Below are 20,816 nucleotides of genomic sequence, written 5' to 3' on the forward strand. Positions count from 1 at the left end.
CCAATCAACTTCAAGGACAGTGCATATCATTATCATTATCAAGGCGCCCTTCCCCCCCCTTCCAACCCAGCTTAAATATACGCTCCAAGCGTGGTGCTGTTTCATTCAGACGCTGTCTCCCCGACAGACCTGGTCTTCACCTGAGGACGGCTGCTTGCGTTGTGGCTGAAACGTCGTGAGAATTATTTTATTATGTTTTATTTTTATTATTTTATTATTATTTCCCTTCTACGTGACTTTACCGAAATAACCAGGAAGATGAATCCCTGCAGTCACGAAAGCTTTAAATCGAAAATTTTCAGAGTTTTTTCTTTTTGTTTGCATTTTAACTGCTTGTGTTGTGGTTATTGCAAACATGATCCCTTTTATAAAGGTGTCAGTTTTGTACCAGTTGAAAGGGTAAAAGCCTATTATTCCCCCTCCCCCTCTCCAACCATTATATAAATGGAGTGGTAGCTCCTGCAATCTCTCATTCACTTGATACAGCTGTCGTGGCTGTGACGGTTCCACCTGAAGACGGAAGCTTGTGTTGCCTCCGAAACGTCGTGATTTTTATTTTATTTTACTTTTATTAATTTTAATGTTTTACCTACGTGACTTTACCGAAAAAACTTAAGAATAAAACAGCCTATTATTAAGGGAACGGTTGTCTGTGGGTATTGAGTGGATTCATGAATTTCGACTCCCCGCGCCTGTCGCGGGCGCGAGGAGCTTGCTGCTGAACTGTGGCGATGAGGCTGACGTCACGCAGCTGGCAGCCGCTGTAGGATTTCAAGGCCCCATCACACTCAACCCCCCACGAAGACTCCCTCCCTAGCCCCCCCCACCACCAAAGAGGAGATGTTAACTACCTCGCCTGGTACGCAGGAGGTTGTGGGTTCGGTCCAGGCTCTGACGCCGGATGCTGTATATTTGGAGTTTGCGTTTCTCTCTCTCTCTCAGCATCATCATGGTGGCTACGAGATGTTAACTACCTTGCCTGGTGTGCAGGAGGTTGTGGGTTCGGTCCAGACTCTGACGCATGCTGTGTATTTGTAGTTTGAGTGTCTCTCATCATCACGGTGGCTATGAGATGTTAACTACCTCGCCTGGTGTGCAGGAGGTCGTGGGTTAGATCCCGACCCTGACGCCTGCTGTGTATTTGTAGTTTGCGTGTCTCTCCATCATCATCATCACGGTGGCTACGAGATGTTAACTACCTCGCCTGGCATGCAGGAGGTTGTGGGTTCGGTCCAGACTCTGACGCCTGCTGTGTATTTGGAGTTTGCGTATCTCTCTCTCTCATCATCACGGTGGCTAGGAGATGTTAACTAACTCGCCTGGTGTGCAGGAGGTTGTGGGTTCGGCCCAGACTCTGACGCATGCTGCTGTGTATTTGTAGTTTGCGTGTGTCTCTCTTTCTCTCCGTGGTCGCGTGGATTTTTTTCCGGGTACCCCGTTCCCCCCCCCCTCCATGTTTAGAAGCAACATCACCGCGCGTTTAGAGTTATTTGGCTGCCGCTGTAAATTCCCACGTGGTGATGATGAGCCACGCCGTGTCAGTCACGTGTTCATTTTAACATCCGTAAACTGTCTTCTTGGTTCTTTCGGTAAAGTCACGTAGAATGGAAATAGTAAAATAATAAAAATAAAACATAATAAAATAATTATCACGACGTTTCGGCCACAACGCAAGCAGCCGTCCTCAGGTGAAGAAACAGAGCTGTTGGAACGACAGCGTCCCAATGAATCCATTTATTTATTTTATTTTATACCTACGCTGTCTTTCCAACAACTCTGTTTCTTCACCTGAGGACGGCTGCTTGCGTTGTGGCCGAAACGTCGTGAGAATTATTTTATTATGTTTTATTTTTATTATTTTACTATTTCCATTCTACATGACTTTACCGAAAGAACCAAGAAGATGAATCCCTGCAGTCGCGAAAGCTTTAAATCGAAATGTATCAGTAAACTGTGTTCATCGTGCTTTTGAAAACTTAAAATCGAGTTGCCAATTGAACTAAAGCAACCTGTGCTATTATGTTTACCAGATGAGGCCCACTGAGATGGCACATGGCTATCGCAAGTAATGGCTGATCTCAGTAGCTTATCATTAGCACGTGGCAATCTTTAGCAGCAGCAGCAGCCAAAAACTCTAAACTCGTGACGTTGGTTCCAAATGTGGACGGGGAAAACCCGGACGACCCAGAGAAAAATCCACGCGCCCGCGGGGAGAGAGAGAGACACTGAAAACTCCAAATAGACAGCAGCAGCAGGCGTCAGGGTCGGGTTTGAAGCCACGACCTCCTGCATACCAGGCGAGGTAGTTAACATCTCATAGCCATCGTGATGATGATGAGAGAGACACCGAAAACTCCAAATATACAGCAGCAGGCGTCAGGGTCGGGATCGAACCCACGACCTCCCGCATACCTTGCGAGGTAGTTAACATCTAGCCACCGTGATGATGAGAGAGAGACACTCAAACTACAAATACACAGCAGGCGTCAGAGCCTGGGCCGAACCCACGACCTCCTGCACACCAGGCGAGGTAGTTAACATCTCCTAGCCACCGTGATGATGAGAGAGAGACACTCAAACTACAAATACACAGCAGGCGTCAGAGCCTGGGCCGAACCCACGACCTCCTGCATACCTGACGAGGTAGTTAACATCTCCTAGCCACCGTGATGATGAGAGAGAGACACTCAAACTACAAATACACAGCAGGCGTCAGAGCCTGGGCCGAACCCACGACCTCCTGCACACCTGGCGAGGTAGTTAACATCTCCTAGCCACCGTGTTGCCCCCATCGTCAGCCAAGTTGGTGTTCACGCAACCTCCCTCGCTGGCGAGAGAGGGAGGGGGGAGGAACCCATGCAGACGAACATCGCGAATTTTTTGCCCCTAAACGTTGTTAATGGGTGTCTCCCTTTCTCGTGGCCACAGCCAAACAGAATCGGAATCTTTGTTCGGACTGGAGGAATCCGATGAGACATACATCGCGCTTTCACAGATGTCCAGGAAACATTTGGTGGACACTGGCCGTGGTGGACACTGGCCGTGGTGGACAATTCCCGCAGTGGACAATTTCCGCGGTGGACAATTTCTGCGGTGGACAATTTCTGCGGTGGACAATTCCCTTGGTAGACAATTCCCTTGGTGGACAATTCCCTTGGTGGACAATTTCCGCGGTGGACATTTTTTCGCGGTGGACAATTTCCGCGGTGGACATTTTTCCGCGGTGGACAATTTCCGCGGTGGACATTTTTCCGCGGTGGACAATTTCCGCGGTGGACAATTTCCGCGGTGGACAATTCCCGCGGTGGACAATTCCCGCGGTGGTGGACACCACCCATTGCGAATACCGTTCGAGGCGGACACAACTCCACGGGTGGACGCTTCGCAGCCCAGGGTGGTTGGGCTCTCGCGTAGTAAGAGTGGAGACGGGGTGATTGGTGGTGGTGGTGGCGGTGATTGTGGGATCAGTAATTATGTTGTTTCTTTCTCTCTCTCTGTGAGACCTCGGAGCGAGTTTGGCAAGATTTGCCAGCGCGGTTTCACCACCACCCTCCCCTTCGTACAGTGCTGCCTGCATACCCCGCGACTCTAGCCCACACACCCCCACACACACAGGGAGACTCTCCTCATCCTCCTCCACACACAGCTTCTCGTTTCCCGAGTGCCTGCACAATATAGCCCGTAGTCACCCCGCTGCTAGATTGATGCTACTCACTCCACCACCCCCTGCCAAGGCGGTCATCACCTCTGCCGATGTAACGGGAGCGTTGCTTTTCGCTCGCACTCCTTCAAACTCACTCACTCCCCCCCACACACACAGCTCCTTCCCTCGTCACATTCACTCGTTACTCGCTTCTTGTGCGTGTGTGCGTGCGTGTGTGCGTGTGCGCGTGTGGGGAACGCGGTGTGTGTGAGTTTGGGAGCCGGTGGTGTAGCGGTCGGCCGCTTTAGCTGCGCTACGAACCCGGCGACCCGAGGTTCGATTCTCGCTCACGGCCAAGAACCAGTGGCCAAATTATTCTGAACCGGTCTTGGGCCCTCCCCTAGGTTGACTCGGACTCAAATGAGTACCCGGTGCGGTGTGTAAATATCGCCACTTGGGAGACAAAGGCGGCCGGGCGTGGCGCTGGCCACCCACCCTCTCGTGTGCCGTGCCAGCCTTTATAGGTGCTACTCGCTAACAGCACTTGCCTCTAACAGCCTGTTAAGGCTATACGGGGGATCTTTGTCCTTGTTTTGTCACGGTTTACTGTCTGACGTCAATCGCAATGAACGCATCATAACCCGAGACCCTGGCCGGACGGTCGCAGCCTCTATCCCGCATGTTTACGCCTCTGCTCGGCTAACGCCTGCAGTGGAACAAAACACAACCCGTACCGAGCTGGCTCGGATGTGCCAGTGGGGAAAATAACTGTTTGCTGGTGGCGGATGGTGGCTGCTGCTGCTGCTGCTGTTGTTGTAGTGGGGGCCGTGGTGGGTTGGGGTTGTGGTAGGGGTGTGATGGATGTTACACGGCTAATAATTGTCTAATCGTTAACACAGCCGAGGGAGTTGGATCGTTGTTCAGCCCGGTTAAGTGACCTCTGAACCTGATTGCCTGTGGTTGACCGGTGGGTGGTCATGATGAGTCGCCTGTAATGTACTCGGGTATTAATGATGCATTGTGGGAGAGGTAATAATCGACTGATGATGATGATGGAGGTTCAATCTTGATTTGAAGCTTTCGTGACTGCAGGAATCCATGCTCTTTGGTTCTTTCGGTAAAGCCACGTGGGTAGAAAATGAAATCAATCGCGACGTTTCGGGCGCTTGTGTGTTGCGCCCGAAACGTCGTCCTTTATTTTGTTTCGTACCTACGTGGCTTTACCGAAAGAACCAAAGAATATGACAGAGGTTATTTATTGATTTGCCGAGGAAAAAGCCTCTGCCCCATCATCAATACTTTTTGTTGTTTTAGGAGGATGCTGCTTCGTTTGAAATGTTGGGGTCATATTCTTAGGTTTTTTTCAGTAAAGTCACGTAGATAAAAAAAATTAAAATTAATAAAAGTAAAATAAAATAAAAATCACGACGTTTCGGAGGCAACACAAGCTTTTTTTTACCTACGTGACTTTACAGAAAAAAGCTAAGAATATGAATCCTTGCAGTCACGAAAGCTTCAAATCTAGAATTAATATTGGGGTCAGATCCTTTAAACCGTTGGAGAGGTGGCGCAGTGGTTAGCGTGCTGCGCTACGAACCCGGGGACCCGAGTTCGATTCCCGCTCACGACGACCACAAGCACCTGGTGGCGATTCTCCGAACTGGTCCGGGGCCTCCCCTAGGTCGACTCGGCCTCAAATGAGTACCCGGTGCGGTGTGTGGTAAACATCGACACTGGGGAGACAAAGGCGGCCGGGCGTGGCGCTGGCCACTCAACCTCCTCTTGACCTTCACAGGTGCTGCTCCTCGCTAACAGCACTTGCCCCAACACTCTGTTAAGGCTATACGGGGGATCTTTGTTGCGTTGGGGCTGGCGCGTGAAGGAATGAGTTGGGAGGCGAGTGAAGGAATGAGCTGGGTGGCGCGTGAAGGAATGAGTTGGGAGGCGAGAGAAGGAATGAGCTGTGTGGCGCGTGAAGGAATGAGTTGGGTGGCGAGTGAAGGAATGAGCTGGGTGGCGCGTGAAGGAATGAGTTGGGTGGCGCGTGAAGGAATGAGTTGGGTGGCGAGTGAAGGAATGAGCTGAGTGGCGCGTAAAGGAATGAGCTGGGTGGCGCGTGAAGGAATGAGTTGGGTGGCGCATGAAGGAATCAGCTGGGTGGCGCGTGAAGGAATGAGCTGGGTGGCGAGTGAAGGAATGAGCTGAGTGGCGAGTGAAGGAATGAGTTGGGTGGCGCGTGAAGGAATGAGTTGGGTGAGTGGTGCGTGAAGGAATGAGCTGAGTGGCGCGTGAAGGAATGAGTTGGGTGAGTGGTGCGTGAAAGAATGAGCTGGGTGGCGAGCGTTGCACGAGGATGGCCTTCATCCAGCAGTGGATTGATCATGGCCCACGATGTTGCGGTTGTGAGTTCATGTAGCTGGTTGGGAGGGGGTGGGGTGAGTTATGGTGAGATGGGGGGGGGGCTGCGAGTGGGAGTGGGGGCTGCGAGTGGGGGCTGCGAGTGGGGGGTGCGAGTGGGGGGTGCGTGGGGGGTGCGAGGGGGGTGCGTGGGGGCTGCGAGTGGGGGCTGCGAGTGGGGGCTGCGAGTGGGGGGTGCGAGTGGGGGGTGCGAGTGGGGGGTGCGAGGGGGGTGCGTGGGGGCTGCGAGTGGGGGCTGCGAGTGGGGGCTGCGAGTGGGGGCTGCGAGTGGGGGGTGCGTGGGGGCTGCGAGTGGGGGCTGCGAGTGGGGGGTGCGTGGGGGGTGCGTGGGGGCTGCGAGTGGGGGCTGCGAGTGGGGGGTGCGAGTGGGGGGTGCGAGTGGGGGGTGCGTGGGGGGTGCGTGGGGGGTGTGAGTGGGGGCTGCGAGTGGGGGGTACGTGGGGGGTGCGTGCGTGGGGGGGGGGGGGACTTGAGAAATTACTTCCTAGGTGACCTTTCACCTTTCCGAGATGTGGAATGCGCTTTCACGTCTTCGGGGAGCTGTTTTCAGGTGAATATCTTAAGCTGTGGGGGGAGGGGGGGGTTTGTGGGGGAGGGGACCAGGGGTGAGATGTGGGGGAGGGGGTCTCGTGATCCTGGCCACAACCCCCCCCCCCCCCACCACGTGCGCTGTGTCGACTTTTAATAGGTGCTCGCTGACAGCACTTGCCCCCAAAAAGTCTGAGGCCTACGCGGAGGTGGGGACCCCTTTGGCTTTGTGCATTCCGATTGTGTTGTTGTGCCGCAGTGGCCAACACCGGTGACGATCATCTAAACCGGGTCCTGGGCCTCGCCTAGGTCGACTCGGCCTCAAACGAGTAACCTGTTGCCGGCGTCGTAGTAAACATCGCCGCTTCGGGAGACAAAGGCGGCCGGGCGTGGTGGCCGTGCCACCCACCCCCTCGTGTGTCCGTGCCGACCTTCATAGGCGCTACTCGCAAACAGCACTTGCCCCAACAGTCTGTTAAGGCTACACGGTGAATCTTTGTCTTTGTGTGTGTGTGTGCACTGGGAAGACAAAGGCGGCCGGGCGTGGTGTTGGTCAACCCCGCCCCCTCGTGTGTCCGTGCCGGCCTTCGTAGGTAGCTGCTTTCTAACAGCACTTGCCCCAACAGTCTGTGAAGGCTGTGGAGTCTTTGTAGTACGTGTGTGTGTGTGTAGGGGGGGAGCGGTGGTGTAGCGGTTAGCGCGCTGCGCTATGAACCCGGCGACCCGGGTTCGATTCCCTCACGGCCAACACCAGTGACGATCATCTGAACCGGTCCTGGGCCTCTCCTAGGTCGACTCAGCCTCAAATGAGTACCCGTTGCGGTGTATAAACATCGCCACTGGGGAGACAAAGGCGGTCGGGCGTGGTGCTGGCCACCCACCCCCTCGTGTACCGTTCTGCTCACTAACAGCACTTGCCTCTACAGTCTGTTAAGGCTATACGGGGGATCTTTGTCTTTGTGTAGTTGTACCTGCCGTAGTGCACGTGTCCTATCGACTGCTGGATGAGAACCTCCCTTTCCTCAACCCGTGCGCATTTCTCCGGTATGAATAAAGATTCTGATGCTGAATTGTCTACACTGGCCTTTCCTCCCCCACCCAGCACCCCCCCAGCCCCTCCCCTCTACCCCCCTCCCCTCTACCCCCCTCCCCTCTACCCCCCACCCTCTACCCCCCACCCTCTACCCCCCACCCACATCACTTACCTTGGGGTCCTCTGTAATTCCAAGAACGTGGAGGTGCAGGGGCACTTTCAAAACCACGCCATCACCTCGCTCACCCCAAACACCTCACCCCAAACACCTCACCCCAAACACCTCACCCCAAACACTCACCTCACCCCAACACTCACCCCAACACTCACCCAGCACTCACCCAGCACTCACCCCAACACTCACCCAGCACTCACCCCAACACTCACCCAGCACTCACCCCAACACTCACCCAGCACTCACCCAGCACATAGCACACACCCCAACACTCACCTCACCCCAAACACTCACCCCGCTCACCCAGCAGACAGCACTCACCCCAAACACTCACCCCACCACTCACCCCACCACTCACCCCACCACTCACCCCACCACTCATCCCACCACTCATCCCACCACTCATCCCACCACTCACCCCACCACTCACCCAAACATTGACCCAACAACACTTACACCAAGTATACACATGCCACTCGCCCCACCACGCACCCCAGCACTTACCCCACCACTCACCCCACCACTCATCCCACCACTCACCCCACCACTCACCCCACCACTCACCCAAACATTGACCCAACAACACTTACACCAAGTTTACACATGCCACTTACCCCACCACTCACCCCACCACTCACCCCACCACTCATCCCACCACTCATCCCACCACTCATCCCACCACTCCCCCACCACTCACCCAAACATTGACCCAACAACACTTACAAGTATAAACATCCCACTCACCCCAGCACTTACCCCACCACTCACCCCACCACTCACCCCAGCACTTACCCCACCACTCACCCCACCACTCACCCCAGCACTTACCCCACCACTCATCCCACCACTCACTCATCCCACCACTCACCCCACCACTCACCCAAACATTGACCCAACAACACTTAGACCAAGTATACACATGCCACTCGCCCCACCACTCGCCCCACCACTCAAACCACCACTCATCCCACCACTCACCCCACCACTCACCCCACCACTCACCCCACCACTCACCCCACCACTCACCCCACCACTCACCCCACCACTCACCCCACCACTCACCCCACCACTCACCCAAACATTAACCCAACAACACTTACACAAAGTATACACATGCCACTCGCGCCACCACTCACCCCAGCACTTACCCGGCCACTTGCCGAACAGGAATCGATTAATCGCCCCGTGTTCACCGCGTGGCTGTTCGTGCAGTTGCTACGCGACAGCCCAGAGACCCCCCCCCTACCCCCTCCACAGACACCAAACGGCCAGTAACAAACAGGCCAGCGATCCAATGGGGTAACGAATCTGTGCACAGACGACCCAAACTCACCACACGATATGACACATCGTGGTGAGCCAAGGCCAGCCGTCGCATGTGTGTACGTTGAACTTCTTTCGCACCGTACGTAGTCAGCAGTGCTCATTGGAGATGCGTAGTCGTTATCGTTAATCGGCGGTGGAGCGGTGGTGCAGTGGTTAGGTTAGTGGTTAGTGGTTGGGTTAAGTGGTTGGGCTAAGTGGTTGGGTTTAGTGGTTGGGTTAGCGGTTGGGTTAGTGGTTGGGTTAGTGGTTGGGTTAGTGGTTGGGTTAAGTGGTTGGGTTAAGTGGTTGGGTTAAGTGGTTGGGTTAAGTGGTTGGGTTAGTGGTTGGGTTAGTGGTTGGGTTAAGTGGTTGGGCTAAGTGGTTGGGTTAAGTGGTTGGGTTAGTGGTTGGGTTCAGTGGTTGGGTTAAGTGGTTGGGTTAAGTGGTTGGGTTAGTGGTTGGGTTAGCGGTTGGGTTAGTGGTTGGGTTCAGTGGTTGGGTTCAGTGGTTGGGTTAAGTGGTTGGGTTAAGTGGTTGGGTTCAGTGGTTGGGTTAAGTGGTTGGGTTCAGTGGTTGGGTTAAGCGGTTGGGTTAGTGGTTGGGTTAAGTGGTTGGGTTCAGTGGTTGGGTTCAGTGGTTGGGTCAGTGGTTGGGTTAAGTGGTTGGGTTCAGTGGTTGGGTTCAGTGGTTGGGTTCATTGGTTGGGTTCAGTGGTTGGGTTAAGTGGTTGGGTTAAGTGGTTGGGTTCAGTGGTTGGGTTCATTGGTTGGGTTAGTGGTTGGGTCAGTGGTTGGGTTAAGTGGTTGGGTTAAGTGGTTGGGTTAAGTGGTTGGGTTCAGTGGTTGGGTTAAGTGGTTGGGTCAGTGGTTGGGTTAAGTGGTTGGGTTAAGTGGTTGGGTTAAGTGGTTGGGTTAAGTGGTTGGGTTCAGTGGTTGGGTTAAGTGGTTGGGTCAGTGGTTGGGTTAAGTGGTTGGGTTCAGTGGTTGGGTTAAGTGGTTGGGTCAGTGGTTGGGTTCAGTGGTTGGGTTAGTGGTTGGGTTAAGTGGTTGGGTCAGTGGTTGGGTTAAGTGGTTGGGTTAAGTGGTTGGGTTCAGTGGTTGGGTTAAGTGGTTGGGTTAAGTGGTTGGGTTCAGTGGTTGGGTTCAGTGGTTGGGTTAAGTGGTTGGGTTAAGTGGTTGGGTTCAGCGGTTGGGTTAAGCGGTTGGGTTAAGTGGTTGGGTTAGTGGTTGGGTTAAGTGGTTGGGTTAGTGGTTGGGTTCAGTGGTTGGGTTAAGTGGTTGGGTTAGTGGTTGGGTTAAGTGGTTGGGTTAAGTGGTTGGGTTCAGTGGTTGGGTTCATTGGTTGGGTTAAGTGGTTGGGTTAGTGGTTGGGTTAGCGGTTGGGTTAAGTGGTTGGGTTCAGTGGTTGGGTTAAGTGGTTGGGTTAGTGGTTGGGTTAAGTGGTTGGGTTAGTGGTTGGGTTAAGTGGTTGGGTTAAGTGGTTGGGTTAAGTGGTGGGTTCAGGGTTGGGTTAAGCGGTTGGGTTAGTGGTTGGGTTCAGTGGTTGGGTTCAGTGGTTGGGTTAAGTGGTTGGGTTAGTGGTTGGGTTAAGTGGTTGGGTTAAGTGGTTGGGTTCAGTGGTTGGGTTCAGTGGTTGGGTTAAGTGGTTGGGTTAAGCGGTTGGGTTAGTGGTTGGGTTCAGTGGTTGGGTTAAGTGGTTGGGTTAAGCGGTTGGGTTAGTGGTTGGGTTCAGTGGTTGGGTTCAGTGGTTGGGTTAAGCGGTTGGGTTAGTGGTTGGGTTCAGTGGTTGGGTTCAGTGGTTGGGTTAAGTGGTTGGGTTAGTGGTTGGGTTCAGCGGTTGGGTTAAGTGGTTGGGTTAGTGGTTGGGTTCAGTGGTTGGGTTCAGTGGTTGGGTTAAGTGGTTGGGTTAGTGGTTGGGTTAAGTGGTTGGGTTAAGTGGTTGGGTTCAGTGGTTGGGTTCAGTGGTTGGGTTCATTGGTTGGGTTCATTGGTTGGGTTAAGTGGTTGGGTTAGCGGTTGGGTTAAGTGGTTGGGTTAAGTGGTTGGGTTCAGTGGTTGGGTTCAGTGGTTGGGTTCATTGGTTGGGTTCATTGGTTGGGTTAAGTGGTTGGGTTAGCGGTTGGGTTAAGTGGTTGGGTTCAGTGGTTGGGTTCATTGGTTGGGTTAAGTGGTTGGGTTAGTGGTTGGGTTAAGTGGTTGGGTTCAGCGGTTGGGTTAAGCGGTTGGGTTAAGTGGTTGGGTTAGTGGTTGGGTTCAGTGGTTGGGTTCAGTGGTTGGGTTAAGTGGTTGGGTTAGTGGTTGGGTTAAGTGGTTGGGTTAAGTGGTTGGGTTCAGTGGTTGGGTTCATTGGTTGGGTTCATTGGTTGGGTTAAGTGGTTGGGTTAGTGGTTGGGTTAAGTGGTTGGGTTCAGTGGTTAGGCTAAGCGAGCGCCACGCGGCACATGTTATGAGCAAATCTAGGAACCCGAGTTGGATTCCCGGCTCACGGCTACCATCAGTGGCGGGTGATGGTAGAACTCAATCCTGCCCCCCCCCCTTCCTAACCCTCCACTGCCCTTCACCGACACGCATTGACCGGCGTGGTGAAGTATGGTCCAGCAAAAATAACAACAACTCTATGTTCTTGGTTCTTTCGGTAAAGTCACGTAGAAGGAAAATAATAAAACAATAAACATTTAACATAATACAATACAATTCTCACGACGTTTCGGCCACAACACAAGCAGCCGTCCTCAGGTCAAGAACAGAGCTGTTGGAAAGACAGCGTAGGTATAAAATAAAAGAAATAAATTGATTCATTGGGACGCTGTCTTTCCAACAGCTCTGTTTTTTCACCTGAGGACGGCTGCTTGTGTTGTGGCCGAAACGTCGTGAGAATTGTATTGTTTTATTTTTACTATTTTATTATTTCCCTTCTACGTGACTTTACCGAAAGAACCAAGAATATGAATTCCTGCAGTCACGAAAGAAGCTTTAAATGGAAACAACTCCATGCCCGACACGGCGTGGCCTAGACCATCACTGGATGTGTTTTTGTTTGTGTGCATCATTCATCGAATTGGCTGGCGAGATGAGAAGGTGGCAAGGGGGTTGGGTGAGAGGGGGTGGGTGGGTGGGTGAGAGGGGTGGAGTGGGAGAGCGGTGGCGCAGCGGTTAGCGCACCCACTGCCTTATGAACCCCGCGGGCAGAGTTCGGCTGCCCGAGTTCTAATCCCCGCAACGGGGACAAATAACCCGAACCCCTGCACCCGGGCCTCCCCTAGGTCGACTCGGCCTTGAAACTAGTACGTGGTGGGGTGTACGTAAGCATCAGCACTTGGGAGACAAAGGCGGCCGGGCGCGGTGTTCTGACCTTCATAGGTGGCGCTGCTCCTCGCTAACAGCCCTTGCCCCCAACAGTGGAGAGGCTATACGGGGTGGGGGGAATCTTTGTCTTTGGTGTGTGGGGGGGTGAATCATTATGAAGCCCCCACTCACCAACTCTGTTCCACCCCCTCCCTCCACAAAGACAAAGATCCCCCGTGTAGCCTGTAACGGACTGTAGGGGCAAGTGCTGTTGGCGAGTAGCAGCACCTATGAAGGCCGGAACGGCACACAAAGGGTGTGGGTGGCCAGCACCACGCCCGACCGCCTTTGTCTCCCCAGTGGCGCTGTTTACACATCGCACCAGGGTACTCATTTGAGGCGGAGTCGACCTAGGCGAGGCCCCAGGACCGGTTCGAGATAATCGTCACTGGCGGTGTTGGCCGTGAGCGGGAATCGAACCCGGGTCGCCGGTTTCGTAGCGCAATGTAGCGCTAACCGCTCCCCCACCGCTCCTCCCACACAAACTCCCAAACTCCACCCCTCCTCAGCCCACAGCCCCGCCCCTCGCCCACAGCCCCGCCCCTCGCCCACAGCCCCGCCCTTAGCCAGAGACTCGATCCCGCCCGGATCCCAGTCGCCACAATCGAGAAGGAACCCCGGCACCACGCGTACAGCGGCGTCGTCATCTTCATCATCAGCAGCAGATCTGGCGAAAGAAATCTGCGCAGCCTGGCTGAAGTGTTAACAAAGACAAAGAGCCTCGGTCCCACCCCTCCCCACCCCCCGTATAGCCTTAGCGGACTGTTGGGGCAAGTGCTGTGTTAAGACACGCTTAGAGACACACACCCACATCGCTACAGATGTGGTACACGTCGACAGGAGATGCTTCCCCATAATAGATAGCCTTCACAGACTGTTGGGGCAAGTGCTGGTGTTGGCGAGCGCCTGCACACACACACGTTCACACACACACACGTTCACACACACGTACACACACGTTCACACACACACACGCTCACACACGCTCACAAGTACACACACACTCACACGTACACACACACACGTACACACACACACGTTCCCACACACACACACACGTTCACACACACACACGCACACACACACACGTTCACACACACGCGCACTCACACGCGCCTTACAGCTGGGATCTCTCTTCGCGCGCGGCCGGTGCCACAGTCACGACATCGTCAAGGGACGTAGCCACCTTGACCGTAACGGTGAAGTCGTCATCATCATCGCCGTCATCGTTGAAGTCCTCTACCTTCATCGGGGGCTCTTCCGCCGTCGTCCGCTGCTGGTGACGCAGGCGAGGATGGGACGAGGGGTGACGATGTTCCAGTGACAACCAGAGAGTCCTGCTGATGATGAAGATGATGATGACGACGCTGCTGCTGCTGCTGATGATGATTCAGACGAGGACATATGAAATGAGTTACGCGCAGAAGTTCCCTTGTGCGTCTCTCTGAAGGCCACGGTGGTGGTGATGTTTACGATGGTGGTGACGATGTTGACGACGACGGTGGTGGTGGTGGCGATGACTCTGCAAACGCAGTAAGTGCCGAGCCGCTCGTCTCGGCTTCCTCCTCTTCATTTCCCCGTCGCGTGAAGACACAAGACCGACGGAGTTGTTTACTGCTCAAGAAGACTTCTATATATATATATGTTGTTAATATAGTTCACGAATAGTTTGTGCTAGATTATTTTAGTCTGAGAGGGTGGTGTTGTCGGTGGTGGAGAGACTGGACCCCAAGAGGAAGGCAGAGGAAACGATCCCAGTCCGGTCCGGCAACTCCACCTTTGTGGCTTGGTGAATGAGCGCCGTTGTGGGGGTGGTGCTCGACCATACTTCACCAAGCTGGGCAATGCGGCTTGTCGGTGAGAAGGTGTCGTGCGTTGAAGATGAATCAACGTCCCTCTGCGTGAACACGAGCTCCGAGAGCCAGATGGGTGCGTGTGTCCGTGTGTGAGCATCGGTCTGACACCGCTAAGAGGGCACAGAGGGGTACGTGCGTCACCCTGAAGTGCTCCACCCTGAAGTGCTCCACCCTGAAGCGCAACTCCTCCTCGTCATCCGCGGGACGACCTCTGGCGCAGCGAGATGGCACCGCTCCCTCTCGAGTCGCCCACGTGCGCCCTTGACGTCACGGAAGTTCCGTGTTGTTCGTCCCGATAGAGAGAAACTTTGCGGCCGTCATCAACAATTCGGGCCCTAGATCCGAAACGAATTGTTAACCCGGCAGAGTTAAACATCACGAAGCGCGAACGTGTTTCTGCGCAGCAAACTCTTGAGTTTGGGGACGTCGTGAGAGAGTGAGACGCACGCGGCCCTCGCATCGATGATGGTCTTGCGGATGCTGTCGCGACATCGATGAGAGTGGACACATCTCGAGACCTGGAGGCACAACGTCGCAGCGACACGGCGAAGACCGTCGTGGTCGGGTGGCAGGAGGAGGAGGACGAGGTGGAGGTGGAGGAGGTGGAGGAGGAGGAGGAGGAAGAGGAGGGGGAGAACGGCGAGGAGGTGGAGCAGAACGAGGGTCCACTGCGCGAGTCTAACTTCGCGCTCGAGATTCTGCAGAACAGCCGCAATGCGTGGACGGAAGTGATCGGGCAGTTTTGCGCAGACCTGGAGTGTCCGTCTTGGAGAGAGGATTTTGGTGCCCCACGGGGTGGCGAGGCGGAGGACGAGGTGGTTGAAGAGGAGGAGGAGCAGCGAGAGATCGACGAGGAGGAGGTGGAGGAGGGAGAAGTGGAGGGGCAGGTTGAGAAGCAGGGCTGGGAGGAGGTTGAAGAGGAGCAGGAGAGAGACGTGCAGCAGCAGGAGGAGGAGGAGAGAGACGTGAATCAGCAGCAGGAGGAGCAGGAGAGAGACGTGGAGCAGGAGGAAGAGGAGCAGGAGAGAGACGTGGAGCAGCAGCAGCAGGAGGAGCAGCAGCAGCAGCAGGAGGAGCAGCAGCAGGAGGAGGAGATCCGAACGGGAGTAGGAATGAGAGCAGAGCTCCTGAACAAGGCTGAGTCTGACACGGGCTCGTCGGCAGAGTCGTCGACTGGCAGCGTGACCGCGAGATGCCTCGGCCTTGAAGACGCCACGCGGGGCGAGACCACCACCACCACCATCATGGGAGGAGGTCTCAAGCAGCAGCAGCAGCAGGACGTGAGATTGAGGAGAAGTAGCTTTGAGCGGCAGCAACGCGGTGACCGGCGTCAGCAGCATCAGCAGACAGCACCTCGGCCGCGTCCTGCGAGTTTGTACAGCCACCCGGAGCTTGCGAGCGGCGGACTCCGCAGCATACCCGAGCCTCCGGCGAAGAGCCCCACGCCTCGACGTCCACGGAGCATCTGTCTATCGGGAGCAAGCAGCCGGGCAGAGGGAGACCTCGCGAGGCACGGCACCTGTGGGACACCCGCCACTGATGCAGCCGCTGTCGGTGCTGTCGGTGTTGCTGCTGCTGCTGGTGGTGGTGGTGGTGCTGGCGGTGGTGGTGGTGGCGACGATGTCGCAGCGCCAATTCGTCGTCACAGAGCATCGTCCTTCACCTGTCAAATCGACGCAGAGATCCTGCGTCGTGGCAGCGCTGCGGCGGATGATGGCGCTGGTGCAGGCGCAGCGCAGAGGAGGAGGACCCGGCCCATGAGCCTCATGGTGGAGCCCACCACCAGGCCCGAAAAGCCTCCCGTCGACACGAGGAGAGAGGGCGCAGATCCGTGGAGGTTCGCGCGACGTCTCGTGGCTCTGAGCGCCAGCTTCAAGAAGGCGCGCGGAACCTCTGCGAGAGGACGCGGTGGTGGTGATGGTGGTGATGGTGGACGTCGTGAAGAAGTTGCCACCTGCAGATCCCCAGGTCGTGTTGAGGAGCAACGGCCGAATGCGCACTCAACGCCTCTTCGTGATCATCGTGATGATGGATGTCACCACCACCATCACAATCACTCCCACCGCTATGGCAGTAATGGAACCCTCAACAACGGGGAACAGCGCCAGAACTGTAGCAATCATCATCAGCAGCAGCAGCAGGCTGGGGAGTGGAAGTTTGTGGGACTCATCAGGAAGAGTTTCAGCTTCCGACTCAAGGGCAGCGGTGGTGGTGGTGGCGGCCGGCCCAGGCCGCACGGAGCAGGCAGCCCGTGCGGCTCTCCTGTCCTCGGCAGGCGAATGTGGACAACGGCGGATCCGAGGGCGGCCAACGGAAGCGCCTCGCACAACGGACTGGGGCCTCGCCAGACGGGCTGCGGAGGCGAAACGATCGCCGCCTCCGACATCACCTGCACGACCACCTCCTCCTCCCCGTCATCATCATCATCATCGCCACCGCCGCCGTCATCGTCGGCATCGTCGGCATCGGCCTCGTTTCTTCAGCGGCGTTTCTCGCGGCGTTCCAGAGACCGCCAGGGCAGGAACAAGACCTGGGACGGCCACGAGATTGACGCGGTCTTGGGGAGCCCCGGCTCACTCGGCGCGACGCACCACGACGGGAGGATCAGGAGGCTGCTCAGCAGAATCTTCGTGCGTAAAGACGGAGATGGAACTCCGACGACGACGGCTTGTGCGGCGGAAACCTCCTCCTCGTCGTCGTCGGCAGCTTTAGCCGCCGCTGCTGCTGCTGCTGCTGCATCATCGTCACCCGGATCGCGGATGGGTGGCCCGGCTGGAGAGGTCGGGGTCGACGTGACCCCGCGAGGTCACGCCGACCCGAGGCCGACCATCATCGTGGTGGTGCACGAAGGTGACCGAGGTGGTGTCGGCGAGACGGAGGTTGCCTCTCCAGCCCACGGTGAGCGCCCCCCCCCCCACTCTCCCCCGAGAGATGAAAACCTCTGTCGGGTTCTTCCGTTTTGTTTTTGGTGCCTTGCGCGTGCAGTTTTGGAAAAGAAAAGTTATCGATTGTCGCAGCTTTTTTTTAATGTCGTGAGCCATTCACACACGGCAGCTGAGTGGAGCATTCGCTCGCTCCTCCAGAACGTAGCGTGGTCGTGTTGGGGTAGCTGAGTGGAGCATTCGCTCGCTCCTCCAGAACGTAGCGTGGTCGTGCTGGGGTAGCGTCATCGGTGATTGTTCTCACCTCCACTAGCCTCTGACAAGCCAACGTGGTGCTGTTGTTGTGACGTGGTGCTGTTGTTGCCACGTGGTGCTGTTGTTGTGACGTGGTGCTGTTGTTGCCACGTGGTGCTGTTGTTGCCACGTGGTGCTGTTGTTGTTGTGACGTGGTGTTGTTGTTGTGACGTGGTTGACAGCAGTCCGCTGTCGGGTGAGTAAAGAGGGGGGGGGCAGGGATTATTTAAAATTATTTTTTATTTTTTTATTTTTTTGAGTGCCAACATCACGAAGGGAGGGAATGTCCCCGTGTTTGCCGTGCCGCGTCTGTGCGGTGCCGACGCACGCGACGTTTCGGGCCATGACCCTTCGTAGCTGAGCGGTCGTTAATGTATCGCACCTCCCGGCGATGAGCACGGCTGGCTACGTACAGTGCGAAAGAAGTTCTTGCATACGCACCGAACAATGATAACTTCGGATGTATTCATTGTTCTGAGGATCAACGTTCGAGTTTGATTATAATCTGTGTGCTGCACCCACCCCCACCCCCCTATAGTTCGTGAGCTACTTGGGGCCCCTAAACCCCTTTTGCGTTTCGTTTACCTTTGTCCAGCGCCACCACTGAGTGGGCGAGCGAGGGAGCGGTGGCGCAGCGGTTAGCGCGCTGTCCATCGAAAATCTTGAACCGTTGCTCGGACCTCGCCTAGGTCGACTCGGCCCTCAAAGACGATAGTTCTTGGCGCGTTCTGGGCAAACATCGGCACTGGGGATACAAAGGCGGCCGGGCGCGGTGCTGGCAAACTCCACCAACCTTCGCGGGGGGGGGGGGTCCCTTTGTATGATGATCATGATCAGCGTGAGTGAGTGAGCGAGCAAGCGTTTGTGTGGATAGGGGTCGGTGAGTGGGTGGACAGGGGGTTGATGGGTAGGGGTCTGTGGGTGGGTAGGGGTCAGTATCTTTGTTTACACTTGGGGAGGAATCTGATGAGCTGTGAAGCAATTTTTAACAGGGTTGGTGGGTTGGGTATGGGGTTGGTTTGGTGGGTGGGTATGGGGTTGGTTTGGTGGGTGGGTATGGGGTTGGTTTGGTGGGTGGGTATGGGGTAGGTTTGGTGGGTGGGTATGGGGTTGGTTTGGTGGGTGGGTATGGGGTTGGTTTGGTGGGTGGGTATGGGGTTGGTTTGGTGGGTGGGTATGGGTAGGTTTGGTGGGTGGGTATGGGGTTGGTTTGGTGGGTGGGTATGGGTTGGTTTGGTGGGTGGGTATGGGGTTGGTTTGGTGGGTGGGTATGGGGTTGGTTTGGTGGGTGGGTATGGGGTTGGTTTGGTGGGTGGGTATGGGGTTGGTTTGGTGGGTGGGTATGGGGTTGGTTTGGTGGGTGGGTATGGGGTTAGGTTTGGTGGGTGGGTATGGGGTGGTTTGGTGGGTGGGTATGGGGTTGGTTTGGTGGGTGGGTATGGGGTAGGTTTGGTGGGTGGGTATGGGGTTGGTTTGGTGGGTGGGTATGGGGTTGGTTTGGTGGGTGGGTATGGGGTTGGTTTGGTGGGTGGGTATGGGGTTGGTTTGGTGGGTGGGTATGGGGTTGGTTTGGTGGGTGGGTATGGGGTTGGTTTGGTGGGTGGGTATGGGGTTGGTTTGGTGGGTGGGTATGGGGTAGGTTTGGTGGGTGGGTATGGGGTTGGTTTGGTGGGTGGGTATGGGGTTGGTTTGGTGGGTGGGTATGGGTTGGTTTGGTGGGTGGGTATGGGTTGGTTTGGTGGGTGGGTATGGGGTAGGTTTGGTGGGTGGGTATGGGGTTGGTTTGGTGGGTGGGTATGGGGTGGTTTGGTGGGTGGGTATGGGGTAGGTTTGGTGGGTGGGTATGGGGTTGGTTTGGTGGGTGGGTATGGGGTTGGTTGGTGGGTGGGTATGGGGTTGGTTGGTGGGTGGGTATGGGTGGTTTGGTGGGGTGGGTATGGGGTTGGTTTGGTGGGGGTGGGTATGGGGTTGGTTTGGTGGGTGGGTATGGGGTTGGTTTGGTGGGTGGGTATGGGGTTGGTTTGGTGGGTGGGTATGGGGTTGGTTGGTGGGTGGGTATGGGGTAGGTTTGGTGGGTGGGTATGGGGTTGGTTTGGTGGGTGGGTATGGGGTTGGTTTGGTGGGTGGGTATGGGGTTGGTTTGGTGGGTGGGTATGGGGTTGGTTTGGTGGGTGGGTATGGGGTTGGTTTGGTGGGTGGGTATGGGGTTGGTTTGGTGGGTGGGTATGGGGTTGGTTTGGTGGGTGGGTATGGGGTTGGTTTGGGGGTGGGTATGGGGTTGGTTTGGTGGGTGGGTATGGGTGGGTTTGGTGGGTGGTATGGGGTTGGTTTGGTGGGTGGGTATGGGGTTGGTTTGGTGGGTGGGTATGGGGTTGGTTTGGTGGGTGGGTATGGGGTTGGTTTGGTGGGTGGGTATGGGGTTGGTTTGGTGGGTGGGTATGGGGTAGGTTTGGGTGGGTATGGGTAGGTTTGGTGGGGGGTATGGTTGTTGGTGGGTATGGGGTTTGTATGCATATTGTTTGGATCTTTCGGTAAAGTCACTTCGATAGAAAATATTAATATAAATAAAGTGAATAAAAATAGCACGACGTTTCGATCGCAACACAAGCGGTCGTCATCATTTATTCACTTTATTTTTATATCTGCGTGACTTTACCGAAAGATCCAAAGAATATGCATTCCTGCAGTCACGGAAGTTTTAACTAAAAATCGATGCTTGTATGTTGAAGTTATTTCGCACTGTACGTAGCCAACCGTTCTAATCGGAGCAGCCGGGGAAGGGTTCGGGGTTGGTGGGTGTGTGGGTGGGCGGATGGGTGTGTGGGTGGGTGTGTGGGCGGGTGGGCGGATGGGTGTGTGGGTGGGTGTGTGGGTGGGTTGGTGGGTGAGTTGGTGTGTGGGTGGGTGGATGGGTGTGTGGGTGATATGGTGTGTGGGTGGGTGTGTGGGTGGGTGTGTGGGTGGGTTGGTGGGCGGGTGGGTGTGTGGGTGGGTGGATGGGTCTGTGGGTGATATGGTGTGTGGGTGGGTGTGTGTGTGGGTGGGTGCGGGGTGGGTGTGTGGGTTGGGGTGTGGGTGGGTGGGTAGGAGTCGGTGGGTGTGTGGATGTGTGGGTGTGTGGGTGGGTGCGGGGTTGGTGGGTGGGTTGGTGTGTGGGTGGGTGGGTAGGAGTCGGTGGGTGTGTGGATGTGTGGGTGTGTGGGCGGGTGTGTGTGTGGGTGGGCGGATGGGTGTGTGGGTGGGTGTGTGGATGGGTGGGTGGGCGGGTGTGTGTGTAGGTGGGCGGATGGGTGGATGGGTGGGTTGGTGTGTGGGTGGGTGCGGGGTTGGTGTGTGGG

The 20,816-nt window shown here is 55.7% G+C and overlaps 1 protein-coding gene across 1 annotated transcript in view; it reads left to right on the forward strand.

Moving 5' to 3' along the window:
• The first annotated feature begins 13,056 nt into the window (after positions 1-13,056).
• Positions 13,057-20,816, forward strand: part of LOC133358409 (uncharacterized) — a 38,165-nt gene continuing 30,405 nt past the window's right edge. The window contains exon 1 of the mRNA XM_061576735.1: positions 13,057-17,200. Within this exon, the coding sequence (XP_061432719.1) occupies positions 14,797-17,200 (2,404 nt within the window). The 5' untranslated portion in view covers positions 13,057-14,796. The remainder of the gene's footprint in view (positions 17,201-20,816) is intronic.

The sequence above is a fragment of the Lethenteron reissneri genome, chromosome 61 (genome assembly GCF_015708825.2).
Source record: "Lethenteron reissneri isolate LAM-NWPU_2019-01 chromosome 61, ASM1570882v1, whole genome shotgun sequence".
Classification (NCBI taxonomy): domain Eukaryota; kingdom Metazoa; phylum Chordata; class Hyperoartia; order Petromyzontiformes; family Petromyzontidae; genus Lethenteron; species Lethenteron reissneri.